Consider the following 18530-nt stretch of genomic DNA (forward strand, 5'->3'; position numbering starts at 1 on the left):
CTATTGACATTTGGGGAATATGTTCTATGTTGCGAGGGCTGTCCTTATGTCCTGTAGGATCCTGAGCAGTCGTCCTGGCCAGTACCCCCTAGATAGTAGCCGTCCCCCAGGAGTGACAACCAGAAATATCTCCAGATATTGCTGGGGGCAGAGGCAAAATCACCTCCCCTTTGATAACCACTGTTTTATTTGTGCCCTCATTTCATTTATTCATTAAATCAACACAAATTTTTGGGACACCTGGGTGACTCAGTCGGCTAAGCATCTGCCTTCGGCTCAGGTTATGATCCCAGGGTCCTGGGATTGAGTCCTGCATCATGCTCTCTGCTCAGGGGGGAGCCTGCTTTTCCCTCTGCCTGCCTCTCCCCCTGCTTGTGCTTTCTCGGACAAAGAAATAAATAAAATCTTTTAAAAAAACAAATCAGCACAAATTTTCAAGACTTGCGAGCTGAACACTGTTCTGGGGGACACGGAGAAAACCAGCCAGGCCTCGTCCTGGCCTGCACCGAGCTGACATTTTAATTAAGGAGAAGACGGTGAACCGCTAAGTAAATATTATAAACAAAGTAACTTCAGAGAGTGGTCAGCGCTAGGAAGGAGTATATGGGGGAAGGGGGACTCCTTTAGATGAGGAGGTGTTTAGAGTTGTCCTTTGGGAAGAGGCACATTTGGACCCGAATTTGGAGGAGGAGCCAGGTGAGGAAAGATGCACAGTAAGAGAGTTCTGGCAGGAAAATAGCAGGTGCAAAGGTCCAGAGGTAGGAGGTGTACTTTGGGGCTGGTGGAGCCAGGGTGTAGGCAGAAGATGCTGGTGGCCTGGGCTGGCTGAACGCCAGGGATGCTTCTGGGGACTTGGCAGATTTTTCTGGATTGTTCATTTGTGGATGAGTAGGGAATGCTCCCATTGGCTCGTGCATGTATGTGCGCGTGTGTTTACTTTCTTTGGCGTGGGGGTGTGTGTGTTGATACAAAGCTTAGCCATAAATTCTTGTGAGTAATAGTCATGACATTTTCTTAGTAAAGACCAACTCAATGAATTTGGGTTGGAACTCAACCCCGGGGCAAGCCCTTCTCCAGCCCTGAGGAAGTCCTCTTTACAAAGGGGCTCAGCCCTGCATGTCCCACCACCATAGTCCTTCCTCACTCATTACGGGAGCGAGTCACTCTCAGGATGACTCAGACGCGACCACAAATGGTGGTGACAGGTCCTCACAGTTTGCCTGCATTACCGTACAGATGTGTGTCTCCCCTGGATTTCAAAATACCCTAGAATAAGAACTGCAAAGGGAGAGTCAGGATGCTGATTCCAAGCCTCAGACACACTCTCTGAGGCTTGGGAAGTATTTTAAATGAGTTTGAATTTAAATTGAAAAAAACTGGGAGAGGTCACATTAGAAACCTGACTTGCTCAGAGAAGGTGCACCAAAGACAAAAGGCAGATGGCCGTCACCAGGGGATGCGGGGAGGATAGAATGAGGAAAAAAGAGCCTGAAGGGGATGGGGTTTTACTAGGGAATGGTGAGAGTGTTTTAGAACAACAGCGTGAATTTCTAAGTGCCACTGAAATGTTTGCTTTTAAATAGTTACTTTTATAGGATGTGAATTTCACCTCAATACATTGGTGCCTATTTTATTTTTTAAGACTTTATTTTTAAAATTTTTAAAAAGATTTTGTTTTTTTTTATTTGACAGAGAGAGACACAGCGAGAGAGGGAAGACAAGCAGGGGGGAGTGGGAGAGGGAGAAGCAGGCTTCCCGCTGAGCAGGGATCCCGATGTAGGGCTTGATCCCAAGACCCCGGGATCATGACCTGAGTGGAAGGCAGATGCTTAACCGACTAGCCACCCAGGTGCCCTTTAAAGATTTTATTTTTAAAAGCAGTTTGAGGGACGCCTGGGTGGCTCAGTGGGTTAAAGCCTCTGCCTTTGGCTCAGGTCATGATCTCAGGGTCCTGGGATCAAGCCCCGCATCGGGCTCTCTGCTCAGCAGGAATCCTGCTTCCTCCTCTCTCTCTGCCTACTTGTGATCTCTGTCAAATAAATAAATAAAATCTTAAAAAAAAAAAAAAAGCAGTTTGAGGTTCACAGCCAAACCAAGGAGAAGGTCCAGAGATGTCCCCCATGTCCTCCTGCCCCTCCCCAGCCTGTCCCATCTCACCACCCCCCCCAGATACAACTTTTATTACAGTTGATGAACCTGCATGGATGCGTCATGACCCAAAGTCTGCAGTGTACCTTACAGTTCACTCTGTACTGTGCGTTCTCCTGAGGGTATCATAAAGACTGGCTTCAGTCCCCTAAAAATCCTCCGAGCTCCCTCTCTTCATCCCTCCCTCCCCACAACCCCCTGGCAGCCACGGATCTTTTACTTGTCTTTATAGTTTTGCTTTTTCCAGAATGTTGTGAAGCTGGAATCCAGCCTTTTGAGATTGGCTTCTTTTACTTAGTAATATGTGATTAAATCATTTAAAACAAGAAACTGATGGCTGGTTTCTTTGGGAAAGCTGTAAGCATTGGAGGGATGAGCTGAGTTTTGGACCTGCCCCCTGTGGGGGAGACACTGAGGCAGGTTTTTCTGGATTGTTCATTTGTGGATGAGTAGGGAATGCTCCCACGGGCTCGTGTGTGTGTGTGTGTGTGTGTGTGTGTGTGTTGGGGACTGTTGGTTGGAGACCAACCACATGGCTATTGGTCGGAGACCTCCTTGCCAGATGGTCCTCTCCACAGCACTGCTCCCAACATGGCGGCTGGCTTCCCTCAGGGAGAGCGAGGGAGAGAGCAAGAGAAAGTAACTAAGATGGAAAGCCAAAGTGTCTTTTAACCCAGTCTCAAAAGTGACAGATGGTCAGGTCTTCGTGTATTCTATTAGTCATGCAGACCAGCCCTGGTTCACCGTGGGAGGTGACGATACAAGGGTGTGCACACCAGGAGTTTGAGGTCACTGGAGATCATCTCAGAGTTCTGGCTACTTAAAGAGCTCGGCCCAAGGAAGGGACAGATGCATGAGTGTCTACAGAGTGCCCCTGTGCTGCCGGCACTGCTATTAGGTAGATGTGATTATTCCCATTTTGCAGGGGAGGAAACTGGACCAAGAAGGTTAAGTCACTTGTCTAAGATCACACGGTAAATAGCAGAACTGAAATTCACAAGGCAGTAATCTGCTTCCTTGACTACTTAAAAAAATTATTATAGAGAGTTCCAAACACATGCCCAATAGAATAAAATAATGAACCCCATGTACCCATCACAGCTTCATGATGGACTCATGACCAAGCTTTCATTTATACTGATTATTTTGAAGCAAACCCCCAGACATCGTACCACTTTAAACATACACTGACATGTTATCTTGAAAAGAACTATTGTATTTTTATTTTTTATTTCTTTTTAGAGAGGGAGGTGGTGTGGGTGAGATGGGCAGAGGGAGAGGCAGAATCCCAAGGAGGCCCTATGCCCAATGCAGAGCCTGATATGGGGCTCAATCTCATGATCCTGAGATCATGACCTGAGCTGAAATCATGAGTGGGACGCTTACCCGATGGAGCTCCCCAGGCGCCCCAAGAACTCACTTTCAAAGACAAATCCATAATAGCATTTTCTCACTTGAAAATAATGAATAATTCCCAAATACTGTGAAATATCCTGGAGAAGGGGGAGGGGGAGGAGGAGGAAGAGGAAGAAGAAGAAGAAGAATGAGGAGGAGGAGGGAGAGGATATGATCAGATGAATGAGGAGAACAGAGAAATACACTAGATTCTGGGTGTATTTTGGTTGGCTTGTTAGAAGAAACTGCATTCCAAAATTGTGTCCAAAGTTTCTTGATGGTCTCATACTTTTATTTATGTATTATTTGTTGGAACTTGCAGTCGAGTAACATGCACGTGTTAAAACTTGGTTGCTGGATTTCTTGGGTCCTTAACCTGTAAGTGTCTCTTCTTCCACTTTGCAATCATGCTGGTTTTCTGTAGAGCTTCCTACGGGCTGGATTTTGGAGTGCCCGTCAGGATTTTCCTTCAGCCCCTACACTTCTAGAAGATCAGTAGGTGGAGCCCGGGGCTCGATGAAATTCAGGTGTGGCTGCTTGGGCGCCAGCTTCAAGGGGTGGGGGGCATCCTTCCACCAGGGGCTCCTGATGCCTTATGGTCCTCCGTGGCCTCCATCCCTGAGCCCTTTCGGGGTTGTAGCCTGGCCGCTTTCCAGTTCTGTCATTCCGTCTTCATTAGTGAGCCGAAGTGATCTAGAAGCTTCCTTCTCCCCCGTCAATGTTGTAGTCATTGCTACGTGTACTTTATAGAGACATGATGCCTGTTAGATTCCTGCCCTTCTCTTCTGTGTTCTAGCGATGAGTCCGTCATCTGCTCGCATCTCCCATAGGTGAGCGCGGAGGGCTGCTTGTACGTTTCAGATGACTTACGGATTAAGGTGTATTGTCATTGTTACTCAGATGGGCCCACCATTGACCCACGGGAGCGGCTCCCAGTTGGCCTCTGAACCTTTTGCCCCGACTCCCGAGGTCTCGGAAAGCCTTCCTGCCGCCTGCAGTGCTCAGATGTCCCAGCCTTATCCTGCGGATTTCTCCATCTGTGCTTGAAATGTCCCGTGTGGCGTCCAGAGGCCACAGCCCGGACGTGTGTCCTGCCTCAGCTCCCAGGCCCCCCGGCTAGGACATGTGTCAGGTGGGGCCTGGACTGCCATCTCTTAGTGGACGTATTTGGGGTTGGGGGAGTCACTGTTGTCAGCAGGTCCCTTTCTGTTGATCTGTGGCTCACGGCGGGGCAGGCCACAGGTGGGGCAGCCTGGAGGCTCAGGGCTGAGGTTAAGAACTTGGCTCTGGTGCTCAGTCTCTGGCTCAGAGCCGCTGCTAGCTCTTAGCGCACCTTTGTGCAAACCAGACCCGAAGACCTAGCTGGAGAGGGGAGGCACCAGCACCTGCGTAAGTGATCCTTCGCTCCAACCTGGGGCCGTTCCCTTCACCGCCACACGTCCTCTTCCTTATCTGCAAGATGTCTATCTCCCTCTTACCTGCCTTATTTGGGCTCATTTGTCCCAAGGTAGGTGTGACGGGTTGGCCTGTCTCCTCTCCCAAAAAACGGTATGTGAAAGTTCTAACCTCTAGCACCTCAAAAGGTGATCTTCTTTGGCAATAGGGTCTTTGCAGAGCTAATTAGTAAAGCTGAGCTCTGGCGGGAGCCGCGTTGACTGGTGTCCTTCTAGAAAGTCAGCCTTGTGAAGACAGACACGTGGAGAACGCTGTGTGACCTTGGGGGCAGAGATTGGGGTGAGGAGTCACAAGCCAAGGGCCACGAGGGGTACCAGCTGCCGTCAGAAGGCAGGAGAGGGGCACGGATGGATTCTCCCACACAGCACTCAGCAGAAACCAACCCTGTTGACACTGTGATTTTGGATTTCTGGCCTCCAGGCCGAGAGAGCGAGAGAGAAATTTCTGTTTTAAGCTTCGCTGCTTGTGGTGCTCTCTTAGGGCCGCCCCGGGAAACTGGCACAGCAGGTGATTCTACTCCTGCTACCCCAGTGGTGGTCCGAGGACCGGCGGCACCAGCATCACCTGGGTACTTGTTGCAGTGCTGGTTCTCGGGCCCCACCCCAGCCTTCCCGAGTCAGAATCCGGATTTAACCAGAGACCCAGGTGATCCGTGTGTGGAGGGGCCTGCCTTCTACAAAGGAAGGTGGCGGAAGGACCACTCCCCAGGGCAGATGCACCATTTCTGATCCCGGCTGGCACTCACGGAACTCCTGCTGCCCACCAGGCTCTACCCTAACCCCGGAGGTGCACTGATTAGTCTCCTGGGATTTTCCCCGAAACTCCGTGTATGCAGTTGGCGCCACTTGCGGGCACACACATGACTCATGCCAACGATGACTGACTAGAACCCCCTGGCAGCCGTGAGTCTCAGCCATCCTGTTTCATAGCCGAGGACACTGGGACCCACACAGAGAGGTTGAGTCACCCGCTCAGTGTCACACAGGTCTTCGGGGGTGGGGCTGGGATGGGCTCACGGCTTCCCTGCCCCCGTCTTCTTTCTGCAGGAGAGCTCCCAAGCCTCTCACGCCTCCCTTCCTTTTTTGCTTGTTTTTAACTTGAGGTAACATACACGTAATGTGAAATTGATGGCTTTCACCATTTAAAGTGAACAGTTCAGGGACGTGTGTGCAACCATCCCTATTGCCTGGTTCCAGAACCCTTCCCTCCCCCGTAAGGAAACCTGTACCCACTAAACACTCAGCCCCGCGACAACCTCTCAGGTGCTGGCTGGCCCCCTCAGTTTGCCTTTTCTGGGTGTTTGCTCAGAATGGGGTCCTCCAGGACGTGACCTGGCTGCTTTTACTCACGGTCCTGTTTTCCAGGTTTCTTTGTGTCGTGGCGAGGGCCAGGACTCTTTCGCACCAGCCCCCACTTTTGTTTTGTATTTTTCTTAGTATGGTTAAACAGGCACAATCTAAAATTTACCATTTTTTACCATTTTCAAGTGGACAGTTTGGCGACTTTAGGTAGGTTCACACTCCTGTGCCAGCGTCACTACTGTCTGTCTGCAGAACGTTTTTTTTTCCATCCATCTGAAGCCCCGACACATGAGGCAAGAGCCCCGTCCCCTCGCCGACCTATTCCGTGTCTGTCTTTTCCTATGTGACTCCCGCGTTCTGGGCTCATCCACGTGGTGGCCTCTACTTCATTCCTTTCTGTGGCTGAGTCACGTCCCCCTGTGGGGGCAGGTCCCATTTTGTCCATGCTTCTGGCAACGGACACGTGTATCCACCTTGTGGCGATTGTCCGTGTTGTCCTTAGGAACATGCGTGGACACGTTTTTGTTGGAAGAGGTTTTTAGCTTCTTGGTGTCCAGGTGCTCTGGAAACTCTGAGCCATGTAGGGGGGAGTCCTGCTGGGTGCCCCCAGGAGAGAGGGGGGGGTCCCCACCAAACACAGGGCCCAACGTGGGCCCACTCATGTGTCCCCGGGGGGTTCACTTTAATTTGCTCGCTAAGCCTGTCCAGCCTCTGAAGTTGGGATGTCTCTTTAAGAAGAAATCAAGAACAGAAACAAGAGTTAAAACCTTGGTGACCAGAGGGAAGTCTGGTGTTTTTTTTGTTTTGTTTTGTTTGTTTTGTTTTGTTTTTTGCTTCCATGCTCAGACTGACTGTTGGGCTGACCTTTGAATCGAAGCCGGGAGGACCTAGCCATCCGCCCATGCTGACATCCCAGCTGTCTGCAAACCTGCCTGTCCTGGGCTGAGAGACCAGGGGTGCAGGGGGACATACTGTCACTGGAAGCAAGAAGCCTGAGTCTGAAGGACCGAGTGGTGCTCACGCTGCCTCTGGGGTATTCTAGGGGAGAAAAATCTGATTCTGCCCAGATGCTTCCCCTGCCCCGTGGCTAGCCAGGCCCATGGGGTTTCAGGTTCCTCTAGCCTCTCCCTGCGTGGCTCCTGGAGCGGAGTTGGTCTTGAAGATGGGATAGAGGAGGGCCCCTTGATTGAGAGGAGCACGCGAGTCCCCTCCGGCCTTGTTAAAATGCAGACTCGGGCTCGGGAGGTGTGGGGGGATTCCCCTGATCCCGCCTTTCTAAGGAGGTCCCAGCGGTCGAGGGCAGCAGCTGAGGGATGGGCCGGTGGCATCTTCACTGTCTCTCCCTCGTGCGTGGGGGTCCCCTTCTTCCCACGTCTTGATGGTGGCACACGGCCGTGAGCGGAAGAGCCACCTGACTAAGTGGGCGTCAGGACTGAAGAAATAAATAGCGGCACCCTATTCTTTTTTTAACAGTGGGGGGAAAAAACCTCTGAGACAGGACGTCCAAAAAGAGCACCACTGGCCAAGGCTTTTTTGTTTTGTTTTGTTTTCACTTTCTTCCCCTCTCAAAAGTCCTGACCATGAATGAGAAACCATTGGCCACAGCTACCTGAGGCCCCCTCTGGTCTGGGGTCCGACGTATTTCCTCTCCAGGAACCTCCGGCATCTGGGGTTGTCGTTGTCCTCCCATTTTATAGATGAGTAAAGCAAGGCTCTGAATGGGCCGTGTCCCCAGCATGGGCAAGGATGGTGTGTGTGTGGATCTAGGTGCTCTGGCTCTCACCATTTATGTCCCAAGGAGCAGTGCCCTCCCCACCCACATTTATCTTTTGGTTGAGATATTGGTAAGCCGAGAAGAAAGGACCCGCTTTCTGGAATTTTCCTCATGCATCCAACAGTAATGGTCAATTACTCAGTTGGGGATTTTTAGGTCTGGATTTTTATGTGGCCACAGATAGCCCCCTGAATATCAGCCCATGGGCTTGGTTTATTCTGAAAGGTGTCTTGTCTCCATGCAAAGTGGAGGCTGCCTCTGCTTTCTTGATTCAGATTTACATAAAAGTACAGGGAACGATGAGTCTCCATCATGAGCTGCACGTGGCCGGGTCCTCTTCACCCCCACTTTGGGTCCAGCCCTGAGCTGGTTGTGAAGCAAATCCTGGGCGTCGTCTCAGATAACTTGGGTTTTTTTGTTTTTGGTTTTTTTTTTAGGGGCTAAAGAAGTCAAGGAGGAAAGATAGTTTTTCCTGAACCTGTGTTCCAGCGAAAAGCAGAGAGCTTTCCCGAGTGTCTGAAGGATGAGGATTTATTTAGGATTTTATTTATTTGTTTGACAGAGAGCACAAAAACACATGTAGATAGGGAGACAGGCAGATGGAGAGAAAGCAGCAGGCCCCCCGCTGAGCAGGGAGCCCAACATGGGGCTCGATCCCGGGACCCTGGGATCATGACCTGAGCCGAAGGCAGATTCTTAAACTACTGAGCTACCCAGGCGCCCCAGAAGGATGAGGTTTTAAAGGAAAAGAACTTAAAATGGGCTGTTTGCTGAGGAATTCAAGCTGGAGACCGTCTTTAAAAACCAGAGCACAGTTTTCAAAGTGATTTAAACAGTGAAACGAAGGACGGCTTTTTAAGATACTCTTCAATCCCGGCTGAATTTAGGGTTAAACCACCCTTTTCTGGTCAGATCAGACCTGCCTTAGAAGTTTATGGTAAAGGGGATATGTATGCCTGTGGGACATGGTTCTCCCCCGATTTTACTCTCTTGATTCAGTTTAGACACAGGCCCCCCAACCCCCGCCACTGCCTGTGTCCATTTTTAAGAGTCCTTTTAGGTTTACAGAAGAACTGAGGAAAAAGTACAGAGTTCCCGTAAGTCCCTCCCTCTGAGAAGTTCCCCCTGTTAACATCTTGCATTAGTGTCTTATATTTGTTACGAGTGATGAATGAACGCAGCGTTGTTACCATGTAAACTGTCCTGTACATGAAGCTTTGTCCCTGTGCATTGTCTGGGCTCGGACAGATGTGTGATGACATCAGTCCACCATTACTACGTCAGAATGGTTTCACTGCCCTGGAAGTCCCCTGTGCTCGTCCTGTTCATCCCTCCCTCCCCAACTAACCTCTGTCAACCATTGTGTTTTTTTGGTTTTTTGTTTTTGTTTACTGTGTCCATTTTTCAGTCTTTTCCAGAACATTCTAGCGTTGGGGTCCTACAGCATGCAGCCCTTTCCGACGGGCTTCTTTGATTTTGTAATAAGCATTTAAGGTTCCCCCTTGTCTTTTCCTGGCTGGGGAGCTCCTTCCTTTTTAGTGCTGAAAAATGTGCCCCCGTGTGTGGAAGGACCACAGCTGACCCATTCATCTGTTAAGGACATCTTGGTTGCTCCCAATTAGGGGCAGTGATGCCTAGAGTGGCTGTAAATATCAGTCCCTGTTGCAGGCGGCGACCTGAATTTTCAACTCCTTTGGGTAAATTCTGAGTAGTGCGATTGATGGATTATACCACATAGAGAATATTTAGGGTGATGTGCAAGGATCTCTTTTTGGTCAACGGCTTCAGTCAAAACTTGAAGGTGTGATGTATATGAAATGCACTAATCTTGATGGATGGTTTGAACTTCTATATGTCTATACCCGAGATGGACATGTCTATACCCGAGATCCGGATACGGAGTGTGTCCAACCCCTGTGTTTGTGTACCATCTCAGGCAGTGTGTCCCCCCCACCCCCTACCCCAGAGGTAACTCTCCTCGGACTTCTAGCACCATCCCTCAGTTCTCCCCGTCAGCCGGCTTCCACCATGCTTTGGAAAGCAGGTTTTTTGGGGGGTGGCTGGGGAAGGGGCCGTGAGTAGCAGTATGCTTTATTTTGGCTTTATTTTGAGCAGTGCCTGGTTTCCTCATTGTTCATGCTGGTCTGGAGCGGAGAGGTTGGCACACTTTCTGGGTAAATATTTTCAACTGCAGGCCAGCGAGTGAATGAGCGTGGCTCTGTTCCAATAAAACTTGACTTATAGAAACAGGAAGTGGGCCAGATTTGGCTCGTGGACCAGAGTTTGAAGCCAGTGTAGAGGAGGGCTTTTCCTTTGTAAAATCCGGCCCCGGGCCACGCTCCAGGTCTGACCCCACATGCCCTGGGGAGGGGGGGCCTTGCGTACCTCCCAGGGCTTCCTCAGGTGGCCTTCTGTGCCTGCCAAGCTGAGAACTTTCTGAGTTTCCTCCAAGGAGGAAGACCACAGTTGTGGGGCCCAGGACTGTGAAAATGGACTAAAACTTAAACAGAAGCCCAGCCCGACTCTCCCCACTTGACCACCCCTGAAGTCCGCTCCTTTCGCATTCACCGCCTGTCCTCCCCTCCTCCTGCTCATGTCCAGCAGCAGGCCCTTCCTGCCCGGCGAGTGGAAAGCACTGTGAAAGTTGAGGATCGAGGAAGGTTCTTCAGTGAGGTGGGAGGGAGCGGGGGGACACGGAGAAGTCAGGAGACGTGGGGGATCCCTGCAGAGGTGAAGAGAGTGAGAGAGAAAGTTGTGGCCAGGTGGGGAAATTTCACTGCCAGGCTCCTTGGAGGTGTATCGGTTTCGAGTGACTGAGGGCTGAGGTAAGCTTGTCACGGTCCCTGAGCACGGTCAGGGTTTCAGGCACTTTCTGTGTGCCACCTTCACGCAGCGAGGAAGTGGCCACTGTCGGCATTCCCGCTTTACAGAAGTGGAGACTGAGGTGTTCGGGGGTTGTGTGGCTGAGGGCGGGCTGCAGAGCTACTCAGGTTGGAACCAGGATTCGAACACTGGCAGTCTGGCACCTCGGTCCTGGGAGCCTTTCAGGTGGGGTGGGGGGGTGGGCAGCAGGGAGTGGCCAGGTGGGTGACTGGGAGGGTGGCGTTGGAAGCCGGTGGCTTTGGGAGGTGGAGGTGACTGTTGGTGTGTGTATGTGTTCCGTGGCCGCGGAGGTGGCAGAGAGAACCGTGGAGGATGAAGGACCCCCTGGCAGGGAAGGGTGGACAGGTGTAAGCCATGGCCTTCACAACTCTCAAAACCAGGAAACTGGTCTGAGACCATGTGGGTGTTGGCGGGGGACACAGGCTGGGCCAACTCCAGAGGCGGACTGAAGGAGGGTTTGGCGGGTGGCCCAGGGGACAGCCTGCATCAAACAGGATGAGAACAGTATTTGAGGGTGCCATCGGCATCCTTGTCTACTCTAGGCTTTGAGTAATGACAGCGGCCATGGTAGTGGTACTTTCCATGACAAGTTAAGGACATCACTTAACTGGGACCCAACTAAGCAGAACCTTCCAACAATGGGAATTTCTCTGGTTTTTATTTTAGGAAACCACAGCTGAAAAAAAGTGGGTGGGCAGGGGATTTATTCGAATGCATTAACTTCCAGGTTTTACCCTGGAACAGTGGCCGTGTGGGTCTCATACAAGTCAAGCCTGTTCTACAACACAGACCCGATTACAAGGCTCCGCGCAACTACTGGCCGAGAAACTTAAATGCCAGGGGCTATGGGGGACATAAAATGATCTCATGGCTTCTGCCCTTGAAGAATTTTCGGTTAGTGCATAGAGGACGCCTTCGTCGTCCGGGAGAAGAGGCAGGATTGTGTTAAGATATTTAGTTCAAAGATCCTCAGGAGGATTTAAGGTTGAAAGGGTGTAAGAGAAGGGGCGCCTGGGTGGCTTAGTTGGTTGAACATCCAACTCTTGGTTTCAGCTCAAGTCTTGATCTTGGAGTCACAGGATCGAGCCCCGTGTTGGGCTCTGCGCTCAGCGGGGAGTCTGCTTGAGATTCTCTTCCTCTGCCCCCGCCCCACCCCCGCCACCCTGTGTGCTCACTCCCTCTCCCTCTCTCTCTAAACAAACAAACAAACAAACAAACAAAAAAAACCCCCAAAACGAAAAACCAATAAAAGGAGCAAACATTTATTTTTTAAAAAGTATGCGAGAACCCTAAGGGTGTGATCTTCGGGAACATTCCAGATGCGGGGGGCGTACAGGTCATGTCTGACTCTTCAGGGCCGGGTACGGGTCCCAGGCTGGCTTGCAGCCAGTCTGCCAGGAGAGCTCAGCATCTGAAAGGCACAGATGAGAAGGACCACGGCGGACAGCTGGGGTTTAGGCCCTGCTCCTTCTTCCCTGGGAACATCGGGAGTAAAGGCAGAAGTCACTATAAATCCTGCTTCGGAGTTCCTAGTTCCCTAGGAGCCCAGCTTGCCTTCTCTGAAGGGCCCTTTCTTGGGAGGACAAGCAGGCGCCTCCCCTGTGCAGCTCCCAGGTCTGCTGGCTCCCTCTCTGAGCACCGGATCGGTTGGAGGCGGAGGCTCCCGGGCCCTCGTGAAGCAGCCCGCGCTATCCTATTGACATTACTTGTCATCACGTAGAAGCACGCTCCTGTCGCAACTCTGAGTTTCTGGCTTCTCGTGCAAACAGTGGGTCTGGCAGTTGCCTCTCCCTCCCAGTACTGGCTGGTGCTTTCGCTGTCATCCACCCCCTGGCTCGCACAGTGGCTTTCTCGCTCTGTGTTGTTTCCTCCTGCGCTCTACCAAAGTGGATTCCAAAGGGAAAAGCAGGATGGCGTGAGGGTCTCCTACCTGGCCCGTGTCCCCCACCGCCATCGCCTGCCGGAACCCTGTGGGCAGGTGTTCTCTCTGCTCTGTATACATGGGTGGCCCTTGTGCTCAAGCGAGCCTTGGGTCTCTGGTCTTCCTAGAATTTTCTTTTAAACAGCTGATGTGGGATGAGTCATGATTTCCCTCTATCCAGGTACGTGGGTTCCCTGGTGACACGAGATTCTGCACTCGTGGGCTGCACGTGGACTGCCCAGTTACTGGTGGAATAACCCAACCTTTATCTTTAGGGAACTGGTCCTTATCGCTATCAGGTGGGAAGGCAATGACCACTGTCCCGTTTCACTTCAAAGGTGGCTGAGTTTCAAAGAGGGCCCATGATCTTTGCAACCAAATGAGGGGAAAGTACTGGATTCTTCGAGAGGGGAAAGATGCTGGTCAGATAATGACTGTCTCAGGACATCTGATGTGCTGGCTTGCTCCGAGCGGCAGCCTGGCGGGGCGGGGCTTGAAGGGCACGGGGGACGGCATAGATAGTCAGAGCCCATATGGTGAGTTTGGTGCTCGCCCTCTTGGCCTCTGCAGTGAGGGGGCTTCTGGGTTCTTTCCTAGGCACCCGTTGGCCACCTTTTTCCACCTGTTTTTCCGAGTGAGTGCCATTGTCACTTATGTGTGCTGCGACTGGTTCAGCAGAAGCTTCGTGGGCTGCTTTGTCACCGTGCTCCTCCTCCTGTCCTTTGACTTCTGGTCTGTGAAGGTAAGGCCGCCTCGCTCGTGACGCCGTCGCTCCTGAACCCATGAGGGCTGTGGTTCTCAGCTGCCACGGTTGCAGATCGCTCTCTCAGGAGGGTGGCAACTCCCTGCAGCTTGCATTTTTTGTAATATTTGCGTAAACTTAAAATATGTATGCTACAGATTGTTTGGGGGGGAGGTGCATGGTGGGGGCAGGGAAGTGACTGGTTAAGGTAAGCGTAGTTCGGCTTACCTCTCCTCCTGCTCCCAGGGCAAGTTCGATACAAATCGGTGACTTTATTTTGTTCGTCAGTGGAAAGGTGATTCTCTCTCCGTGTGGCGTGCTTAGAGTCCTCCTGTCCATTTCCCCCAGAACGTAACTGGGAGACTCATGGTGGGCCTCCGCTGGTGGAACCAGATAGACGAAGATGGGAAGAGCCACTGGATTTTTGAAGCCAGAAAGGTATCGTCCGTACAAGTCAAACTCGACCCAGGAGAGCAGCTGTGGAGGGTTTGCACGGGTCCCTGCTGGGCCCTTGTGCAGATGAGCGCCCCGCCCTGGGCCGAGAAGCCCAGAGGACAGCCTGCCCCTCTGCAACCGGTTTCCCTCATTCTGAAAACAGACTCTCTCCTCCCTTCCCAGGCCTCTCCGAACCAGATCGCTGCCACCGAGGCCGAAGCTCGCATCTTCTGGCTCGGCCTCATCATCTGCCCGCTCATTTGGATCGTGTTCTTTTTTAGCACCTTATTCTCCTTGAAGCTCAAGTGGCTGGTAAGGCAACACCCCGACCCAGACGGTGCTTTTACCATCTGCACAGGTCAGGGCTGCAGAGGTGGCTTCTAGTACCCGCTCATTTGAGACCGCTTTGCTGAGGTCATTCACGTACCTCACGAGCCACCCCTTGGGCACGTATAGCTTGTGGGTTTCCAGTATATTCAGTGCGCAGTCATCACCACAGCCCATTTTAGGATATTTCCAGCACGCCCACAAGGAGCCCTGTACCCTCTAGCCCTCGCCATCTCCAGCGCCTGGCATGCTCCTCTTTCTGTTCCAACCCTTACTTAGTCCAGATGTTGCCTGTATCTGGAATTCTGTATTGGGATTCTTTGTGCGCTTCTTTCACTGCACACCAGTTTTCAAGGTTCATCTGGGTTGTAGCATTTATCAGTACCTGTTCACGGCTGTATAATATTCCCTCGCAAGTAAGGCCCTGCTGCGTTGTCTCTCCACTCATCCACTGATGGACTTTCGGTTGTCTCTTTTGGACTCCTAGGAGTAATGCTGAGAGGAGTTGTAAGCAATACCAAGTGCTCGCCTACCCTAGAATGTTCCTAAGTAGGAATAGGCAAGTCTGAGTTCTTAAGTTTTGTTTTACAGGTTGTGAGTATGCTTCAGACACATCCTGGAGCCCCACCCAGGGCTCGAACTCATGACCCCGAGAGCAAAACCTGAGCTGAGGCCAAGGGTCGGACGCTCAACCGACTGTGCCACCCAGGCCCCCTATTTCAGTTTTGTGACTATTTCATGGCTGTGATCTGGCTCCTTCAGGGAGAAAGCCTTCACAGACGATTTAAGTAGCCGTGTAATCAGAAGAGGGGTGTCCGGAGTTTGGCTGCTAGCCCGGCTATGCATCAGCTCTGGGACTTCAGGCAACTTTCCTTTCTCTGGGTTTCGGTTTCCTTCCTACAAAATGGGATGATGAAGGCACCACCCGCTTGGGTGGCGGCTGACTAAAAGATGCCCGTGATGATTTGAGAAGGCTCGCCAAAGGCTGGCCGTTACGAGGTACAGGCCAGAGCCACTGCTGCGTGGTTTGGGAGGAACATTCTCGTATGTGCTATTGGAAGAACCGCCTTTGCTGTGTCTGCCCGCAGGCCCTTGTGATAGCTGGGATTTCTCTCCAAGCCGCGAACCTGTATGGCTACATCCTTTGTAAGATGGGAGGCGAGAGTGACATCAGCAAAGTCGCAGCCAGTTTTCTGTCCCAGACGGTGTTCCAGACGGTGAGCTGCTTTAGTCTTCCTCCTGGACCCCTGCACTCCACACCCTTCAAGCGCCGGTGGCCTAAGGGCAAATGCAGTTGGAACCTGTTCCCTATCAGCTAGGCTGCCGGGGTCAGTGGTGTGTGTGTGTATTAAAATCGGCACAACAGCGGTGCCTGGGTGGCTCAGTGGGTTGAGTTTCTGCCTTCGGCTCGGGTCATGATCTCAGGTCCTGGGATCAAGCCCCACATCGGGCTCTCTGCTCGGCGGGAAGCCTGCTTCCCCCTCCCTCTCTGCCTGCCTCTATGCCTACTTGTGATCTCTCTCTGTCTCTGCCAAGTAAATAAATAAAATCTTTAAAAAAAAAAAATCGGCACAACATTACATTGACCACTTGGACCGTTTTTAAATGTACAGGTCAGTGGTGTTAAGTACGTTTGTGCGGTCACACCACCTTCAGCACTGTTCCTCTCCAGAGCCCTTCCGTCACCACAGACTGAGACTCTGTCCCCATGACACAGTAATTCCTGGTCTCCCCTCCCCAGCCTCCCACCATCCACTTTGCTCTATGAATCTGACTCCACCAGGGCCCTTGTGTAAGTGGGATCCTACAGTACGAGTCCTTTCGTGACGGCCACTGTTAGTTTTGAGTGATCTAAAAACTACAGAATTAAGTACTACACACACACAATTTTTTTTAACCTAGCATATATTTCCAGAAGTGTGAGATCTTTTCAATTGGATGGTTTGAGCCTCCTTAAAATTTGAACAAGGCTACTTTATGCCAAGACATGGAGCAGTGAGCCCCGGGGGCTTTCGGTTACATTGCGGGTTTGCCTTGCTGGGCCTTGTATCAGCACAGTCAGGGCCCCTCACGTGTGAGGACAAAGCCCCAGTGGACTTTTCCCCTTGCAGGCCAGCCCAGGTGACTTCCAGAAGCCTGGCCTTGACGGGCTGGAGATTCACAAGCATTAGGTAAGAGGCAGGACGGAGGTGGGGGCTGGGGCTCAGCTGTGCGGGGCGGCTAGGACGCCCAGTGGGGAGGGAGCTAGCCGGAGGGGTCTGGCCGCTGGGCTTTCTCCCGGCTTCCCAGTCCCCCTCCCCTTCCTCACACGGAACACACACAAACTCCACCACGGGTGCAGGCCAGGGGTGCGGGGATGGGAATGAGGGGAGAGGGGGAGAACGAAGGGACCTGCCCATCCTTCCACGGATGGCCGGAGGGAGCTAGAAAATGGCAATTACCTCTGCCCCACCTTGGTGTCAGTTCTTGTGCATCTCCTCACAGCGAGGAGAATTCTAGAGTTTACGTCGGTCTCTCTTATGTAATGAAAGAAAAACCACCCTGTAAACGGTCTCGTAGGATGGGAGAAATTACTGGACAGGGACCGCCTCTCAGCGCGTGGGGCACGGGCCTGGCCCCCCTGTTCTGTCTATGTGGGTGACTGAAGGGCTCTTCGGGGCTGGTTGCATTTTCCCCCTCAATCTAAAGCAGCGGCCTTTGGACCGTGTTATTCGAAACCATGACTGGATTTTGAGATGGTTCTTTTTTAGGCGTCTCTCCTGAGGCCGCAGAGGCTTAAGCAAGAGGTTCTGTCCTTCCGCAAGCTTCCAGCAGAGAAGAACTCCCTGACCAACCAGCTGTCCGTTTTCCGGAAGCAGGCCTTGGGGAGAGGTTTGAGGAGACATTTTTATTCTTAAGACAGCGTGTTTGTAAAGAATGCCTTTATATGTATGTGGAAAAGCATACAAATAATACGATTAAAGTGTCTGCAAAAATGACTTCACGCCCTACCAGAGTCTGGTCCTTTTCTGCCCAAGACCCCTGCTCTGTCCCTGGGCTGCTCAGGCTGCGCTCCGCGTGCAGCTCGTGTCTCAGGAACCAACGAGGTGCTCTTCTTTGGGCTGATGGTGACCACAGAACTCCTGGATCCCTGGACCAGGAGACAACACAGAAGCAGTGAGGCTGTGCCCGTCTCTCCGGCAGCCCTGCCTCCGTGGGCGAGAGCCGAACCCCCCAGCGGCTCCAATCCCCCGAAGGCCCTGTTTCTGCCGATGCCCTGACTCTGTGCAGGGCCTCGGCGCACAGCTGGAGACCTTACATCGGCGCATTCCACAGATCAAGATGCCCGGCATGCTGGTATCCGCCCTGGACACCGTTTTCCTGGGCAAAAGGAACTTGTCACAGCCCACCAGCTGACAGCTTTAATGACCTGCTCCACCCCAGTGGCCTTAAAATGCAGGCCGCCGCTGGCCACTCCCCAGCACGCTCAGGCCTGCACGTGGTGGTTCTTTTTTTTCCCTTCCTTCCCTCCTCCTTTCCCTCCTTCTTTGTTTCTCTCCTTCTCTCTCCCCCTTCCCCCCTCTTCTTTTTCTCTTTCTTTTCTTTCGCCTCAATAGCTTTCTCAGAGATGCCCGGCTTCCTGGGCTGAGGGCTCATTGCAGCCCCCACGAGCACTACTGTCTCCAGCCGAGGCTGAGGAGCGGTGAGCCTGATGACCCATAAATGGCTCTGAGTGGGGCCTTCACACCCAGCCGGGCAGCCCTCTGGATCCAAGGGACTCACGGGCACACGTACTTTGAATGATACTTCTATAGGCCAGAGCGGCTGCAGAAGCCGGTGCGTCCATCAGGAAAGACTGTCCTTTGTCGCAACTCTTACCTTAGAGAAATGAAAAAAAATTCGTGAAGAAAATAGTGGCAAGGTGAAGTAGGGGCTCTTTTGGGCCTGTGACATGGAGACCTTGAGCCCCTCTGACCTGCGGGGACGAGCAAAGCTGAGGACTCACAGGAGATGAATGGGATACAAAGACACGCGTGGAATGAGACCGCCTAGCCTGGTGCTGTTCTCCGCTCTGCGTGCCCCCCAGCCTCAGCGGACCCCCTGGCCCCCTGCTCAGCACTGTGACAGAAGCACGTCACTGGTTCTGCTCCCCCTGACTGCTCCCCAACC

General features: G+C 52.2%; 2 protein-coding genes across 5 annotated transcripts in view; one reads left to right on the top strand and one right to left on the bottom strand.

Moving 5' to 3' along the window:
• Window positions 1-12197: 12197 nt before the first annotated feature.
• NUBP1 (NUBP iron-sulfur cluster assembly factor 1, cytosolic) overlaps window positions 12198-18530 on the bottom strand; it is a 29541-nt gene continuing 23208 nt past the window's right edge. For 2 of the 4 annotated variants that reach the window (XM_080830273.1, XM_080830272.1), the window contains exons 11-12: window positions 18156-18239; window positions 17250-17511 (exon numbers count right to left, since the gene is read on the bottom strand). In XM_080830273.1, coding sequence (XP_080686399.1) covers window positions 17453-17511; window positions 18156-18239 — 143 coding nt within the window. In that variant the 3' untranslated portion in view covers window positions 17250-17452. Of the gene's footprint in view, window positions 12432-17249; window positions 17512-18155; window positions 18240-18530 lie in introns of those variants that run through there. The other 2 variants (XR_013968420.1, XR_013968421.1) reach the window with 2 other exon arrangements.
• Window positions 13136-17351, top strand: TVP23A (trans-golgi network vesicle protein 23 homolog A). Its single transcript, XM_080830275.1, has 6 exons — window positions 13136-13619; window positions 13968-14057; window positions 14238-14366; window positions 15470-15598; window positions 16493-16552; window positions 17132-17351. The coding sequence occupies exons 1-5, from the start codon at window positions 13257-13259 to the stop codon at window positions 16550-16552; spliced, it is 771 nt and encodes a 256-aa protein (XP_080686401.1). The 5' UTR covers window positions 13136-13256; the 3' UTR covers window positions 17132-17351.

The sequence above is a fragment of the Martes martes genome, assembly GCF_963455335.1.
Source record: "Martes martes genome assembly, chromosome: 18".
In the NCBI taxonomy this organism is placed as follows: Eukaryota; Metazoa; Chordata; class Mammalia; order Carnivora; family Mustelidae; genus Martes; species Martes martes.